Source organism: Schistosoma mansoni, chromosome W (assembly GCF_000237925.1).
Source record: "Schistosoma mansoni strain Puerto Rico chromosome W, complete genome".
NCBI classification, from domain to species: Eukaryota; Metazoa; Platyhelminthes; class Trematoda; order Strigeidida; family Schistosomatidae; genus Schistosoma; species Schistosoma mansoni.
Genome location: NC_031502.1, coordinates 40008094 through 40025711, shown reverse-complemented (window position 1 = coordinate 40025711; position 17618 = coordinate 40008094). Strand labels below are relative to the sequence as shown.

The window sequence follows — 17618 nt, the reverse complement described above, 5'->3', positions numbered from 1 at the left end:
TTTAAACAAATCACATTGTTAGTTTTATTACTTATAATAGAAAATCCGAGATGGGTGGTATGATGCAAAACCGGTCATAATGACGCATTCATTCTTTATCCTCTAAATGTCAATCTTAGTGTCATTCCTAGCTCTTCATCCTTCTGTCTCACCTTTTTATACTCCAAAGAAATTTCTCAAAAGCCACTGAGTAAATGTTGAAAAGTAAGTACTCATCACCCTCAACGGCTTTCCACACTTCTAACGATGGAGTTATGGGCTGAAAATACATCAAAAAGCTTCCTGGTTATCAAAACTCAAAGAGATGTTCGTGCTATAGATACAAGGCTAACAGATCTATCGACTTTAAAAATAAGAAAAAAGCGGTTGGAGAAATGCGTAATCAAATATTTGAATGTTAGTGATGAACTTTTCCTAGTTGAAACTTTAGAAATGAATTTGCATATGTTTTAACGACGTATTTTAAACGCTCAAGAACAACTAATTATTTGTAAAACACACAAACTTCAATGAAATAATAGTGGTGGAAAGCGAATACATTGAAGATAAAACAAGCTGAAATGGGCTAAAATACAACAAGGATCACAGTACTTTAAGGTCAATGGAGGATTGTAACTACCTTCTATCAAAATACCAAACATAAAATACAAAATACTACTAACGCGCACTGTGTAGATCAAGATAAGTATTAAAATGACTTCTTTTCATTCAAGTTAGTTTATTTACTATTCAGTTAAACACCCTAGAATAAATTTTCAATCAGCTAGGTTTGGGATTCATACACATTCCATCAACCATTGTAGAACCTTGAAAGAAGCCTAATTTGAATTATTCGGAAACGAGTGTAGATTTAGATCACATAATTGACATTATTTTGAAATTTTGTTTCTAAAAAACCACCCCCCAAAATTTATATATAATTAATCTATGTCCATTCCAAGTATAAAACAATGTATAGAAGATTATCTCCCTTTCTTTACTACATAGGTTAATGAATGTCTATAGGAGCTATTATTTAAGATCATATTAAAATTTAGCTTAGCATCAGGATTTAAATGATCTTATTAAACAAAACTAAATCAGAAATATTAGCTGTATTATACATCTCTCAAATGCATTTATGACTTCAATGTCTTATGATAGCATATTCTTTCATAACATTTCATTCAGATCCGGAAAAATTAATAATCATTATTTGCTGTGTTCAAATTGAAAATTCCTCATAAATCTACAGTTCTGAAAATGGACTATTAATCGGATCTTCATAGGCTATTAATTTCTATGTGTACCTAGATCATTAAAGTAGTTTTAACAAACATTTACTGACTTCTTTCTATCTCTAACAGATTCCTAAATAGAGAATTACCTTCAGCAGATTATCTTACTTATCATCAGAAATAATTAAAATTGTTTCGTTTAAGTTGAAGAAACATCGAGTACAGCGTTATGATTGCAAGGGTTCATACATTTTTCATAAACATATATAACGTAAAACATCTAATTATATCGTATCCATCAAGTCAAATTTTGTCATTTAATTGCTAAATTACTTCCGAATTAAACACTAATCTCTGAATAACTAGTTAGTCTAAGAGTATTAAAGTGAATAAACCGCTGAATTTTAATACATTCCAGTTAAAAAGCTCTTACATTATTATATTCAACGTAGAATTTGAAACATATATCCGTAGGTTCGAGTTTTGATATCACATAGAAATAGACAAATAAAATTTTAGAGAAGTAGATATAGAAACAGTATCATAAGTAGTAAGAAAAGATTAGGATCCGGAAATTATAAAACTTTATAAGGGAATTCCGGGAGCCAAGTTCTAGGGGAAAACAAGAATTGAATGCACCTCCACCATTGCGAACGATTCTGAGCTATGTCACTCAGTCTCTAACCGCTGCTTACGTTAACAACACGGACTGCAACAAGGTAATCTACACCTATTAACATGGGTACGTTCAATTGTCAATGACTTCATAGACTAATGGAACACCTTGTTTTGGCCACCTCCAGCTTTCTTTCAGTTTTCTCCTACACTAGATATCATCCATCAAAATAGGTAGTGGTTGGGCATACGTAACACATGTCTCAACCACAGCCGATGAAGGTTTACTGCCCCATCAATCGATTTTCAATCTTTACCTGAAACCCTATTCCTGACCCCAACATTGCTTACTTTGTGGTCTCAAAATATCCGAGCAATGATTTGGAGACATCTATGACACCTTTATTCATAATGTGAAGTAAACTATTGGTCATTTACACAGCTGAAATAGACTGTTATGTGTAAAAAAAATATACTCACCACGTGGGAGTATAATAAAATTAAATCTTTGTGCAGTAAAACTTTTTACCAAAGGCTGTCGACAAGCTTTTTGCCACGGTAATTTGCAACGTCGAATATCCCACTTGGTAACTAATATGAGAATAATTATCATCTTCAATATACATAAGTATTCTGAGTTGAAGAAAAGTTTAAATGATGTACTAACGGATGTATGTCATCCTCGTTACTTTTTTAATTCAAACTATAAATCAATTGATTATTGATACCTAATTTAAATTTTCACTATGATTAGATGAAATACTCATACCTGTGTGTAATATATATCTTACCAACATGATTAGGATGAAAGTTATAAAAAAAAAATCGAAGTTAAGTGATCACCCACACATAAGTCTTTACTTTAAATAACCAATCATATACGAGGGGTTTTATTAACTTTAGGGCAAAGGGCAGATTAATTAGATTTTTTAATTAAATTATTCACTTGCTTCAGACTCCATCTTGTCATTTAAATTTATCATTTAAATTATGACATATTTAGGAACATATATTGTAATACTATGGAAAACATTTGTATACGGACTTGGTGAGTTCTTTGAGTAGTACAAATTTGAAAATAAAATTTTTTTATCACTAGTGTATAATATAAACTTAAGAAAATGACTCATAATTTTAAACTGTTTTTAGGTTCTTTTTGTTATATGGTAAGTGAAATTACATTTTGATGTTACATACGATCATGATTAAAGTAATCTGGAAAAGTATACCAACTTTTATGTAAATACTGCTTTTCCCCTAGATATATAGAATGAACAATGCATTTAGGTATAAAGTTGAGATCATGAGTCAGTTAAAGCTGGACCACCATGGAAAACCTGGAAGCACTGGATAGCCGTGTCGTCCTATTATGGGACTCCTCAGTGGTGCGCATCCACGATCCCACACTCGCGAGATTCGAACCCAGGACCTACCAGTCGTGGATGCGCACTGCTGAGGAGTCCTATAATAGGACGAAACGGCCGTCCAGTGCTTCCAGGTTTTCCATGGTGGTCTAGCTTCAACTGACTCATGATCTCAACTCTGTAAAATTACTAAAATCTCCACAAAACCCCTTCTGATTATGTATTTAGATGTAAAGTTAATAAAGAGGTTTACATATTGTTTCTAAAATGCTTATCTATGGCTAATTTGCATCGCTCAACTGGTTATATTTCAATATGTTGTGTACACGAAAGATAAATTAATCTACAAAAATTAAGTATAACTACAGTTTAATCTTAAAGGTAGCAGGTGTACTTATGTCTTTCAGTAACCATAATAGTTTAATCAGTTGAATGTAATATTTAGAAACCAGATGATTTGAAACTAATAAACTGTCAAAAATGGAGATATAATATTTAAGCACTCAATCTGATTCGTTTTCCATTGAAGTTTTGACTAGATTGTTCAATAGTTACCGACTCAACTAATTCAGTACTGTTGGGAGACTTACTGATATCCTTTATTAGATTAATTATCGATGGGGTTCAAATCATGAATATTTTACTAGGTATACTTCACTAATATGTTTTCTAAATTGTGGTCAGATTGTCCGTATGATTTAAATAACAAGTTTATAGTACGTATCTCAATGTTCTAAAGATCTCAAGTCTTCTTTTTCTGAATTGTACAACATTAATTAATAGCTGATCACAGGAAATCAGTAAGAATCCCTGGATTTGTGCTTCTGAATAACTGATAACTATAGTGAAGTAGCGTTTGCAATCTTGAAAAAACTTACGATCTAGTAGGAATTTATTATATAAATGTACAAACACTCCATAGCGAGATGACACTTTCAGTACCTTGGGTTTTGCTTCACATTTCTGAATCAAGAAACGCTATCAAAAAGCTAATCATCATGAATGTTACTTGCTGTATGACTTTACTTCACAAAGTCATACATCCCTGGGTAGAAACTAACATGTTTGTTATTAACCTAACGACTTCCTAAGCAAAATTCTATATTATACCTTATTTAGTCTATGAATGAAGTTGATTTGAATGTCAGTTTTCATCTATGACAAGAAAGTAATATTCAGAGCATAAGTAGAATAATTCCAGGGTTTTTCTTTGTATAGATAAATATCCATTTATTTTGGCAGTTTAAGTAATTATTAATCCATGTTTCCTCGTTAATTAAATTATTAGATACTAAGCAATATTCTTCTTGACATTAGTTTCATATTGTACATTTAAGTAATAATTACAATAATTTAAAGATTCACTATAAAGATGACCTTATAGGATTTTTAAAAAAATGATTTTTAAGGATTTTAAAGAATTATGACTGTATTCATTTTTACAGAATATTAGACTGTTAATATATAATAAGCAAAGATGGATAGTGGTTAGCAGTGGAATCCAGGACGCGCGTTTCGTCCTATTTGGGACTCGTCAGCTAGATGTACCTGCATCTCAGAGTTGATGTCCACTCTGGGACTCGAACCCAGTACTTTTCGCTTCAAACGCCATCGCATTATCCACTCGGCCACTGAATCCATCTTTGCTTATAATGCTTGTGAATTTAGGCTATATCGAGGCAACACGAACAGTATGCACATATGCCAATAAGAGACTGACCAATTGCAGTCCTAAACATCAATGGGAAGATTCAAACAAACAATATTAAGTGGATGTTAATATATAGTATTATAAAACAATTTGTATTGAAATCATATCTCATTGTGAGTAGTTCACGCTTTTACAATCGAATCAGGCTAACATTCAGCAAGGTTAAGAAATCCTCGCTGTATAACGTACATGTGCATTTCGTCTTTTTGTTCAACGTATCTAAGTGAGAGTTTTTAAAAACATGAATTATGTGAACATTTCAAGCAAATGGGTTCCTCAGATTTTTTTGTCTCAGGTAATGTAGTCTAATACATGACTTCATTTTAAATGTTACAGAAATAATGTAATTGAAATATAGAACTAATATTTAAGTGAATATATATATATATAGCTTTGTTTTTTTCTTTCTGGGTTTCTTATTAGATAGAAATGGAGCCATCTGAAGAACCACTTGATTTAAGAGTAAGTTAAGTTTTTTTTACTATTATTTGGATATAAGTTTTACAAACTGCCTTAGGTTGAACTTTTCTTTTACATCCTAGACTGGATGTGGCAGTTCGTCTCAAGTTTTGAAAAACTATGAAAATAAATACGAACATTATGTGAAGCGGAGACCAACATATTTAGAACTAGAATTCGGGGTAAATTTGTTCAAGTTTGTTCATTTGAAATTCTTGTGGTCAGTTTTAATTAACGTTAGTAAATTGAAATATCACGAAGTGATTTTCAAACGACGAAACTACTATTTACGCATAATTGTATGTGTATTGTTTATGGGACAAAAAATGGGGTTTTTTCAGACATTAGAGACTATTGCCACTAAAAATGTTGAATACCTATATTTTCTTTTACTTTAAATGTTCCATTAATTCATGTGGTGACGTACCAGCCACGAGGTTAGTCAAGCCTCCTCGGTGAAACCGATTGGCTTTTCAAACAGAAAGCCTGTCATTTTGAGGCACATCCGCCACATGTATTTGTCTTCGTGGAAAACCGTGAGTTCCCTCTGGGTCTTTGCACGCCAGTGTCTCACTTAAGACTAGTATACGTTGCATGCATACCGGTAACACATAGGTTTTCAATTATTCATCCCATAGTTTGATTGTCAACTTATCAGAACAAAATTGTTCCATAGCTCTTTTTCTTCACTAAATACCTCACTTAAGGTATAGAGTAATAGCCCTGTTTACATCATGTGACATACATAATTAACTTGAACTCATAACGGTTATTCTTGTCTCAAGTAACCGTTTAGCGAAATCGATTATAACACCGTTTTACCTCCCTGAATAGGCACCCAGTTTCCTGAAGTTTTAAGAAGTTCTACGTTAATTAGTGTAAACACATATGACTTCAAATGAAACTAGTCACTACTCCGCGAATAACTAATTTTAAACATATCGGTTCTACAAATGAAAAATCACGATCCGAATAGCTGTGTTAACCTCTCTGATTGCGAACCTGGGTGACACAGGATCGAATGCACCAGATAGCATCAGTTCTCTCAAAGTTAAAGGTACGCCTAGCTGACGAGTGTCAAATGGCATGAAACCTAGGTTCAGGCTCCCCTGTTGACTGCTTCAAATCACCATAACCACCGAACCACAAATGTTCCTGTCTAACTAAAGTATATTCATCCTCGTTTGTATATAAAGGCAGTTAACACTTTTTAAATTCGTACTTAGTGTCTTGTGCATATATTTAAATTAAAAAATGAATGTAAGCAGTTCAAAATGAATAAAATCATCTTTCTTAAAGTTACAGCATTTTTAATATTCTTGTGGTTGGTTACCATTGCTTACTTTTAGTCTTTTCACCATTGTTTATATATACTCTTCATGGTTAAAGTTTGTTATTATGAAGAATTTTTAATATGAAGCCGTGATGACATTGTTTCCTAACCACACTATTCTTGAAATCGAATATACAATAAATGAGAAGACTTACGTTAGTCACTGAACACTTGGAGAACGTCAGAAAACGTCAATGTGGGAACATTTAATGGAGATGGCATGGCTCTGCCATGCAGGCATAGTCACTCTATGTAATCTTTTGTCATTTATAATAAACATTTTATTCTGTTAACACCGTGAATGTATTCTGTAATGGTTCTTGAAAGGAATATTACCGACATTTATGTAGGATGAGATAAAACAGATAGTAGCATGACTTCGATGTAAGACCTTATTATAATAATGATAATATTAATAATAATAAATCCTGAAATTAATAGTTACGGAATTCATGTCAGTTTACAAGCATGATCGGCTTGATATATATAGTAATATTAAATGTAGAAAACATGTATGTGATATAAGGTTGTTTTAAATGATTTAGTTTAAACATTGTTTAGGAAGTACATTTTTCACACGTATTACAGCAATGAAAGGCATCAGTCGGGAACTTTTAGCTCTTTTTAGGTTGATGTATGGACGGTGCATGTAAAATCATTTCCTGCTCTATGAAGAATTGATGATAGCCATCTACAACTAGAAAAAATAAAATGGAATCAGAGAGTACGGAACAAAAAAAAGCAGTAATTACTACTACTATGAATTAGGTAGTTATATCATGGCAAGTCCGTAATATCGGATTAAGTCTGTTGTTCTGTCTAGTATAGATAAGTGAGCTAATACCGACATAGACGTAAATCCTACATTGCCATCATATGACTATAACTCAAATTCACTTTTAAGTTCTCTTTTACATTGATTGTAATTCTGTTTTATTCTATTGATAGCGTTTTGTCCGAAGATTAACTCACGAGTTACTCAACCCTGATCTTTCAATTACTCAACAATCTAAAGAACATTTAACTCAAATAGAAGAAGCTTGTAAAAATACATTTCCTCAATTTGATTCACATCAAATCAGATTAAAAATACGTGCTCAGCTGAAACTGTACAGACGTAATTTGAAAAGGGTGGATAAGAAAATATCAAAACCTGGTCAACCCATATCATCCCTTAAAGTAAGTACCAGTATATCACTGAGTCCTATACACATGGTACTATTAGGGTCAACTGTTATTTCTTCTTTAGCACTCTTTTTATTGACTGATCATTTAATTCCAATTTTTTTATTTTATTTAAACACATAAATATTGGTACAAAGGGGCACCAGATATATATGCGCAGCACAAATCTCATTCGATTTGTGTGAGGGCTGTGATACTGCCCAGGTGCCCAGACTGAACAAGATGGTTTTCTTAGAGGCCATACCCGCAGCATTTGACGTGAAGGTCTAGTCCACAAGGCAGTGGAGCGTCGTAAGAAGATGCAGTCCCATGGTAGCCGGTGATCAATGATTGATTCGTACGCCATTTGTTCCTTCAGGATACTGGAGCCCATGTGCACCATTGGTTTGGAATCAGGGTTTTCCAACTCCCCTAGGTGGATCCTCTATATCCACCAACCCTGTTAATGCGCCGGACGTTCGCTTTTCGTCCTCTCAATTTCGTAAACAACACCCCCGCCACGAGAAGGCAGTGAGTAGGACTTCCCTGGCAGAAGCTATATATTCGCATGGCCATGTGAGAGCATTTCGAGAGGGAGTGAGGACTCTCTCCACTCTTGACCGTACCAGGGCATTTGGGGGCAGTAATTTTTAAACAACAATCAAATGCATCATTTTCATCAAATTTTAATGACCGATTCAGTAGAAATCCTGTTAACTCTGAATTAATTAACTTTATTCAACAAATGAGTGAAGAATATAAGTATGTAGTGAGAAATAAGGGGAGATTAACAAATATATACAAAAATGATGATAATAGTCAACTATTTAAATTTCAAGACGATTTATCTATCAACAATGATATAGTTAGGCTAGTTTCAGTACCAGATGCCTTCACCGGAAAAGTAATTTATTTTTGTTTCAGACGAATTGAATCGGTTGTATTTTTTTACAAATACATTGTTATGAATATTAAAGGTTGGTATAATTTGATAATAAACATAATATCATTCAGAAACACGGTAAACTAAATATTTCATACTATCAGTTCCTCAAATATTGTAATCACTCTCTGTTTAGGGGTTCCGATGATAACGGAACCCAGGTAAAGGAGTTCTTATCAATCTTCTGTACATGACTCTCTACGTGAAGAGTAATCAAAAGTTAAGCTATTAAACATCGAACGCCCCAGTTAGGAAAAACTTTGTAAGGTTCAAAACAGTATTAGGTCTCTCTACTCATGTCAGTGTATAATGGTTACTCAAGAGATGCCTTACCAACTACAAGTTTCATTAAATATTTCTTTTACTTTTTCATAATGGCCTTGTTTATTACTTCTCTAATTAGTGTACCTATAATTTTTTTAATATTTTTCGCGTATACAAATCAAAGTCCATAATAAAATCCGTCCCAAACCATGTTGAAAACCTAGTACTTATATGCTTTGTTTTGCAATGTTTAGTCAAACCTGAGAACGGAAAACTGAAAAACATGGCTATTTACGCTTATTTTTGTATTGTTCTACCAATCTTGATGATATTTGTGTGACTAAGTGGGCAACTATTCGAAACCAATAGGTTCTTTGTTTTCATTTTCATCTGTTTACCAGTAAGAAGTTAATCAATTCAGATGAGAAATTTTTTGAAAATTCTAATCAACTTGATTATGTTAAATATAAATTCAAATATCTGTAGGGAATTTTTTCTTTTTCAGCCAATATCATCTAATTTGATATTCAACTCAAGTATGTCAAACATACTGTATCCAATTTCAGAGAATACAGATAATATGATATCTGAAATGGGACTTAATCACTTAAATGCAACATTCAACACTTCTATAGATAATAAAAATGATAATGATATAAATATGATAAACACTGAATATATTTATTTACCAAATAATTCTATCTCAAATATTCCTTTTATTTATCCAATCTCTTTTAATCAACCACCATTAATCTATCATTCAATACATAATAAATCTAATCCAATCAATTCAACTGTAAGTATTTATAATAGTCCATTTCGTTATTGATAATGTGATTCCTAATAATAAGTGTGTAATATGATTAAAATTTCATTCAATAGTTTAGTGCTAATCGTAATGCTTAATTTCTGTTTGTATATTTCTTGTTAAGTCTTCTACTTTCAAAAAGCTGCATTATTGAATGTTGCTTACTTCTTCAATCTTCTCAAGGATGTTTAGGACTGAAATTGATCAGTCTCTTATTGACATATGTTCATACTTTGCCGATCGCCTCGATATTGCATTAAGTCGCAAGCATTATAAACAAAGATTGATGGCGGCTAGGATTGGAATCCAGGACGCGCGTTTCGTCCCACTTGGGGCTCGTCAGCTAGATGTACCTGCATCTCAGAGTTGATGTTCACTCTGGGACTCGAATCCAGTGCATTTCGCTTCAAACGCCATCGCGTTATCCACTCGGCCACTGAGTCCTGATAGCCACTTGCTTGTGAAATGGAGTGAACTTTATTAATACATAAATACATGTAAAAGAAATTATTGCTACAAATAGTACATTCAATTTTACTATAGTTTCGAATCAAAATGAAAAATGTACAGAATGATGTAGAACAGTACCTATAACTAGACCAAAATAAAAGCAATACGTTTAACTTAGTTTTGAAAAAAATCAAATTTAGACATCTGAAATTTTAGTTTCATGATTTATAAGATAATTTCAATTCTTTACGAATAATGATAAATTGTTCACATCTGAACTCATTTATCCAATCAGTTTGATTTTGATTTTATATGCTTCGCATATACCATAAAGAAGAGAAAGAACCACTGAAAGCAATAATAAGTATTATAAGCAAAGATGGATGATGGCTAGCAGTGAAACCCAGAACACATGTTTCTTCCTGTTTGGGACTCATCAGGTGGATTTACCTGCGTCCTGGATCCCACTTCTGGACACCATCAATCTTTGTTTATAATGCTTGCGGAAGGATTATTAACATGACCCTTATTTGCCCCCAAATGCCCTGGTACAGCCGAGAGTGGGGAGAGTCCGCACTCCCTCTCGAAATGCTCTCACATGGCCACACGTATATAGCCTCTGCCAAGGAAGTCCTACTTATTGCCTTCTAGTGGAGGGGGTGTTGTTCACGAAATTGAGAGGACGAAAAGCGAATATCTGACGCTTTAACCTGGTTGGTGGACACGGAAAGTCTACCTATTGGAGTCGGAAAACCCTCACTCTAAACCAATGGTGCATATGGGCTCCAGTATCCTGAGGGAACAAACGGTGTATGAATAAATCGTTGGTCACTGGATACCATGGGACTGCATCTCCTCACGATGCTCCACTGCCTTGTGGATCAGACTTTTGGGTCAAAGGCTGCGGGTGTGGCCCCTAAGAAAACCACCTGGTTCAGTCTGGGCACCTGGGCAGTATCACAGCCCTCACACAAATCGAATGAGATTTGTGCTGCGCATATATATCTGGTGCCCCTTTGTACCAATTTTTATGAGTGTAAATAAATAAATAAATAGATATAGAGGCAATTCGCACAGGATGCTCGTATGCCAATAAGAGACCGATCAATTTCAGTCTTAAACATCATTGGAAAGATATAAACAAGCAATACGAAATGAATTTTAACGATATCTATTAGCTATAGATTTAAAATTCTTTTTTTACATTTGCATCTTATATTCATTTGTGATATTGCACTTTCGTCATACGGGCTGTTGATGATATCGACCTCATGACATTGTTCACTAAACATAACTCACCGTTTTTTTATTGGTTCTCCCACTAACATCTCATGAATGAAACTTAAAAAGTTTACACTAAAGTTATTTAAACCTACATTTCTAACTAATAAATACATTGTCCCCTAAGTTTTAGTCTCACTCTAAAATATATTTTGTGAATATTTTTTAAAACAAAAATGTCTATTTACTTTTAGTGTGTAACTGATTTATCATCTACAACAAAATATTTAGTGCCAACAGTTTCAAATATTACAACTGGTACATTATCAATGTCGTCTACAACTACACCATTGCCAGTCTTCTCAACACCAAATACTACTACCAGTCTGTTATCTTTATCTCTACGTGAAAGTGCAAGTCTTCTTATTCAAACCGCCAGATTATATAAAATGTTCATTCAACCTAATCAAAGCATTAGCAATAATCACCAGTTAAGCATTTCAAATTCCCAATATATAAATAATATATTTCATGGTGTTTATTATTCGCCAGAACTAGAAGACTTAACGAATATCCCATTAAATCTTGAACATAAACTATCCAAAACCAATTTACAACCAAAATAATTCTTCATTCATAGAAACTAAATATATCGTTGATAACAATAAGTAATTGAAAAAACTCACGTTTTAAAAAAAAATTTATAATATGTATATATTTAACTTTTTTGTTAATATACAAACATGTTTTTACGTTAATCTTATTTTCTTGGTTTAGTCCGAAGGTATATTCCACGAAGTAGGTAATTTATCAACGTAGTATGACGAACCTAAGTTAGTTTTTCGATGAAATAATAGTACTCGCTGCTGAACATTTCAAACCTACTAGGTAACTTTTTTAATAATATTTCTTGATCATAATAGTTTTTCAGTTCACATCAATCCATATTGAAGACCATTATTAAATACATTAAAAAATGTTTGTGCCGTACTTAAAGGGTTTCAAAGTTTACTAAATCTAAAAATCACTATAGAATTATCGAGATACTTACCACATAAGACTTACGTATGAAATAAATGAATGTAAAAGTATGGCCATGAGTGCGCTTATTTTTTCTTTACGTGAAATACTATGTAAAAACACTAAATGAGTCTATCTCTCTAAAGTCATTCATCTACCTAGCTATTGCGTACCCCGACATACAATGGGTTGGAAAAACTAGTTTTAGTCAGATCACGATCAAACTGAAAATGAATTGTTTAGCAATCTGAGAGGTTTGGTAGGTACAGATCTCTTTGTCAGGATTAAAGCATTATTCATAAGCTATCTTTGAAGAGTTAAATTTTACACAATCAGTCACAGTGGTCCATTGTATTCATTCTCTAGTTTCCACTGAATATTGAGTTTAGTATCATTCTTAAAAATTCAATTTTCGATTGCATTTGCTTCTTCGAATCCAGAATCTCTAGGTCCAGCGGCGAATGCCCAAGCTTTGGACTACTAAGTAATTATCCAGTGATTTACATGTTAATTTTCAACCAGTTTGCAATTTCGCTTAACCATTATCCAATACTATTTGTGGGTTACTGTCTCATACAAGACATGATTGGACTCAATTTGGTCACAATTTTTCACCAGATCACTTAAAACTAACTACTAGTGAGGAAATGATTATTATTAGTAGTACAAGTGGTTTTTAGAGATTTTTTTACTTGCCTACATTTAGAGCTTAGAGTTTTAAACCATTGGATATTGACTCACTGATCTACAGGTTAAGCGCTAGCCGCGTGACCTAAAAGTTCTGTATACGATCTTACATTATCATGAAGTCCTATACTTGGATAAGACATCTATCCAGTACATCAGTCTTTGATGTAAACTACATAATTCAACAATCTATACAATCCTCTTAGACAATATTACTGGCTACATCTACAGTAGCCTAACCAGGACTCAGTGGCCGAGTGGATAACGCGATGGCGTTTGAAGCGAAAGGTACTGGGTTCGAGTCGCAGAGTGAACATCAACTCTAAGATGCGGGTACATCCAGCTGACGAGTCCCAAATAGGACGAAACGCGCGTCCTGGATTCCACTGCTAGCCACTATCCATCTTTGCTTACAATGCTTGTGAATTTAGGCTATATTGAGGCAACACGCACAATATGTACATATGCCAATTAGAGACTGACCAATTGCAGTCCTAAAAACAATCGGAAGATTCAAACAAACAATACTAAGTGAATTTATTTTAATAGATGTTGAAATGTTGCCGAATTGTATCGAGTGTTCCAATAGACTGACTATCAGTCAATTTATTATTGATCATTAAGAATACTGAAACATTATTCTGTTGATTACAAAAATAATGTGTGAATGTTTTGACTATATGAAATGTCAATCAATTAAAATATCAAATTGACCCATAAACGGATATTTTTCTAAACGTTACTAACATTGACGTCTGTTGCTAGGTGTGTATGAGTAACTTGACAGTTTTGTGGCTTCCTTTATATCAAAATAAAAATAATTAAAAATTGATTTGACGATGATTTACTGATTAAAAACCAAGGTAGTAGACAAAGGAGATGAACTTTTCAAGTGTTAGTGAAATCGATCAAATATAGGATTTCAAACTACTTGAATTCATTGAGAGTTGTTTTAATACCATGAGATTATCTACATCTTATGCATCTGTTAGCAAATATCGAAATATGTAATTTTCTGCCAAAGTCGGTCCTCCTTGAAGTGTTCCAAATAACAGAACCATTAGTTATTCGGATTTAAAAAACGGAACTATGTGTACAAAAGGAATGTGTTTAGCTCCTCCTACCTACATTTGATTCCCTTAATTATCTTACATTAGCTAGTCTCAGTTCCAATAAATCAGTTTTCTTAATGACTTTATTTGATTAGTGTACGTACAACCTTTCTGAGTCAAATATTAACGATTCTATTGTATTTTACAAACAATCTTAAATTCGAATACCATACTTTTAAACAATACATTTATCATGTGTCTATTTCTAAATCATGTATGAAGTGTCCTCACCAAGTGTTGTCTTAGAAAGTTTTCGTGTGTATATTTCTAATATCCTAAAGTACAATAAGATAACTAAATGGTACTCACCGTCTAACAAAATAGTTTTTCACTTAGTGTGATCATATATCATAAATTGTCTATAAATAGCTAATTTTAATGGTGTCTGTAGAGACACTGATGTGCGGAACAGTCAACTCATTTATCGTAGACTAACGAGATGCTACTATTTATATCTGGATATTGAATGAAAGTAGGGATTTATGGTACGCAAGAATGACAGATCGTGTAAATTATTTACAACTCTAAAAACCAATTTATGATTACATCAATAAACTTAAAAACTAATTATATATTGTTCTCGACTGAATATATGTGATAAGTCTTGCTAATTGAGCTCTATACTCGGTTCCTAAGCTATTCTCGTGACCCCCAAGCTAAACCTACAGAGCAACTTGAACATAGGAGAAAAGGCGCAAAATATGCGAGAAGCACTTTACTCCAAAGGTTCATTCATGTACAGAAAATATAGGGTTTTTATGGTATTTTAGAAGTCCTTGGGTTTTCCCGAAAATTCTGCAATGCTACTAAACATGGTAGCGTATAGTAATCAACCAATCAGAAACTCTACATATGACTTTTCGCTTTCGTGATGTTTCTGGCAAAACTTCTGGCAAACGCTGATAGGGTAAAATTCATCTTAGTGTTTCCTGAGCCTTTCTTGTCTTTTGCAAGAAGTTTTCTGGATCACCGCAACAATATGCAAACTGTGATCACGTCGAGATAACAAATTGCAACTTCTTTTGATTAATGAATACTAACAATACTACGTTGTGACTGACTGACTGAACAATACTATATGCTTTTTGTTTGTTCAACTTAAGGTGTCCAATTTAGAAATTATTTCAAATTTGTCAAATACTATCAATGATTCTATCCGTCTAGTGGAACAGTACATAATTAAATAAATAAAAGGGAATCATAACCTCCGGATAGTCTCTAAGTCTTAGTTAAGTACTGATCTGTCTAAACAATCTTAATCGTACTTCCAGACATTCCACCGACTGCCCCACCTACTACATAACATCAAACGAAGTCCATCGAAATGTCAAGTTAATGCGAATATTGAACGCATTCTTAGTTGATCGATAAAACCTGATTTTTATCGAGGACTAGACAATAAGCAATCGTTTGATAGGTAGCGAACGATTGGTACAAATATCTCAATTATATAGGAGATTAATTGGGGCCCTAATAGTTCAGTAATATCGCTGTTGGTCATGTCATTGAGTAGTACGCAATATGAATCAGAAAAGAATACCTCTTTGTAAGATGTTACTATTTATGCACCGTAGTAGCTAGTACAAAATCTAAGCTTTAAATTTCTTGATGATTATCTCCAACCATCCAATATAAAAGGTATAATGAGTTTAATTCACACCGTCGTCCATTTTTATACTCAAGTGTTTATAATATTAAACTACAGTTTTAAATTTCTCGGGTTAAAGTCCCAGTTAAAACAAGTAGTTATAGGGCATTTTAAAATAGTTCTCATCATGAAATTGCATTCTATGAGTTGGACGGTTTATTTGTGACATGTTTTTTTCTAGACATCATCAGTAAAACTTCTTTTTGAATCAGTGAATCATTGAAAAAACAAAAATTGTATATGTAGGACTGAACGGTCCGTAAAACTAATAAGAAAAAAAATCTATACATTACTCCTGGATTTTCAACGACTCTCTAGATGATTGATTTCAGTCGAACATTGAAAAACCAACCTCATGTTGTGATCATTACAAATATTTATTCAATTAATATTAGTGTACTTATTGCTCAACTTATTACTTACCTCAATAATCCTAGAATTTCAATATAAGCTGCAAATGTATTCATCGTCATTCGAATGAATTTATCAATATTGTTTCATATGATTAATTATAAGGTTGTGTATGAACTTTAACAGTTTCACTCAGTTACATTTTCACTATTTAAATACATATTTTGGTCACTTTACAGCACACATCATTACAATAATATGAACAAATGAACATGTAAATACACTTGTCCTATAGAATATTTTTAATAATAACATATCTATTATTAGCAAGGCAGGTCATTTAAATTGTAAAGTCAAGCCTACTTTGCGTCACTAATAATTGGTGAATAAGCTTATACAATATAATCGGTTATAGATTGAACAATCACTAGTCTATATATTAATAGGATTAGTTGTGAAATCAAATTATTTTTGCGATATATATAATGGAATTCGTCAGACTACATAATAAGAGTATAAATTTATAATCTTTGTAAATATATGGTAAGCAGAGATGGATAGTGGCTAGCAGTGGAATCCAGGACGCGCGTTTCGTCCTATTTGGGACTCGTCAGCTGGATGTACCCGCATCTTAGAGTTGATGTTCACTCTGCGACTCGAACCCAGTACCTTTCGCTTCAAACGCCATCGCGTTATCCACTCGGCCACTGAGTCCTGGTTAGGCTACTGTAGATGTAGCCAGTAATATTGTCTAAGAGGATTGTATAGATTGTTGAATTATGTAGTTTACATCAAAGACTGATGTACTGGATAGATGTCTTATCCAAGTATAGGACTTCATGATAATGTAAGATCGTATACAGAACTTTTAGGTCACGCGGCTAGCGCTTAACCTGTAGATCAGTGAGTCAATATCCAATGGTTTAAAACTCTAAGCTCTAAATGTAGGCAAGTAAAAAAATCTCTAAAAACCACTTGTACTACTAATAATAATCATTTCCTCACTAGTAGTTAGTTTTAAGTGATCTGGTGAAAAATTGTGACCAAATTGAGTCCAATCATGTCTTGTATGAGACAGTAACCCACAAATAGTATTGGATAATGGTTAAGCGAAATTGCAAACTGGTTGAAAATTAACATGTAAATCACTGGATAATTACTTAGTAGTCCAAAGCTTGGGCATTCGCCGCTGGACCTAGAGATTCTGGATTCGAAGAAGCAAATGCAATCGAAAAATAGAATTTTAAGAAT

General features: G+C 33.1%; 1 protein-coding gene and 3 non-coding genes across 4 annotated transcripts in view; 2 read left to right on the top strand and 2 right to left on the bottom strand.

Annotated features, from left to right (window-relative positions):
* Positions 1–2809: 2809 nt before the first annotated feature.
* Positions 2810–17618, top strand: part of Smp_135290 (hypothetical protein) — a gene marked incomplete at its 3' end in the record, with an annotated part of 51368 nt that continues 36559 nt past the window's right edge. Inside the window, exons 1-6 of the mRNA XM_018789680.1 lie at positions 2810–2880; positions 5331–5369; positions 5450–5548; positions 7648–7878; positions 9576–9866; positions 11804–12039. Of these exons, the coding sequence (XP_018655098.1) occupies positions 5337–5369; positions 5450–5548; positions 7648–7878; positions 9576–9866; positions 11804–12039 (890 nt within the window). The 5' untranslated portion in view covers positions 2810–2880; positions 5331–5336. The remainder of the gene's footprint in view (positions 2881–5330; positions 5370–5449; positions 5549–7647; positions 7879–9575; positions 9867–11803; positions 12040–17618) is intronic.
* Positions 4762–4833, bottom strand: Smp_tRNA_01575_Pseudo_TTG.1.1. The gene has a single exon. It is a non-coding gene (tRNA).
* Smp_tRNA_00140_Pseudo_TTG.1.1 lies at positions 13503–13569 on the top strand. The gene has a single exon. It is a non-coding gene (tRNA).
* Positions 17011–17077, bottom strand: Smp_tRNA_01300_Pseudo_TTG.1.1. The gene has a single exon. It is a non-coding gene (tRNA).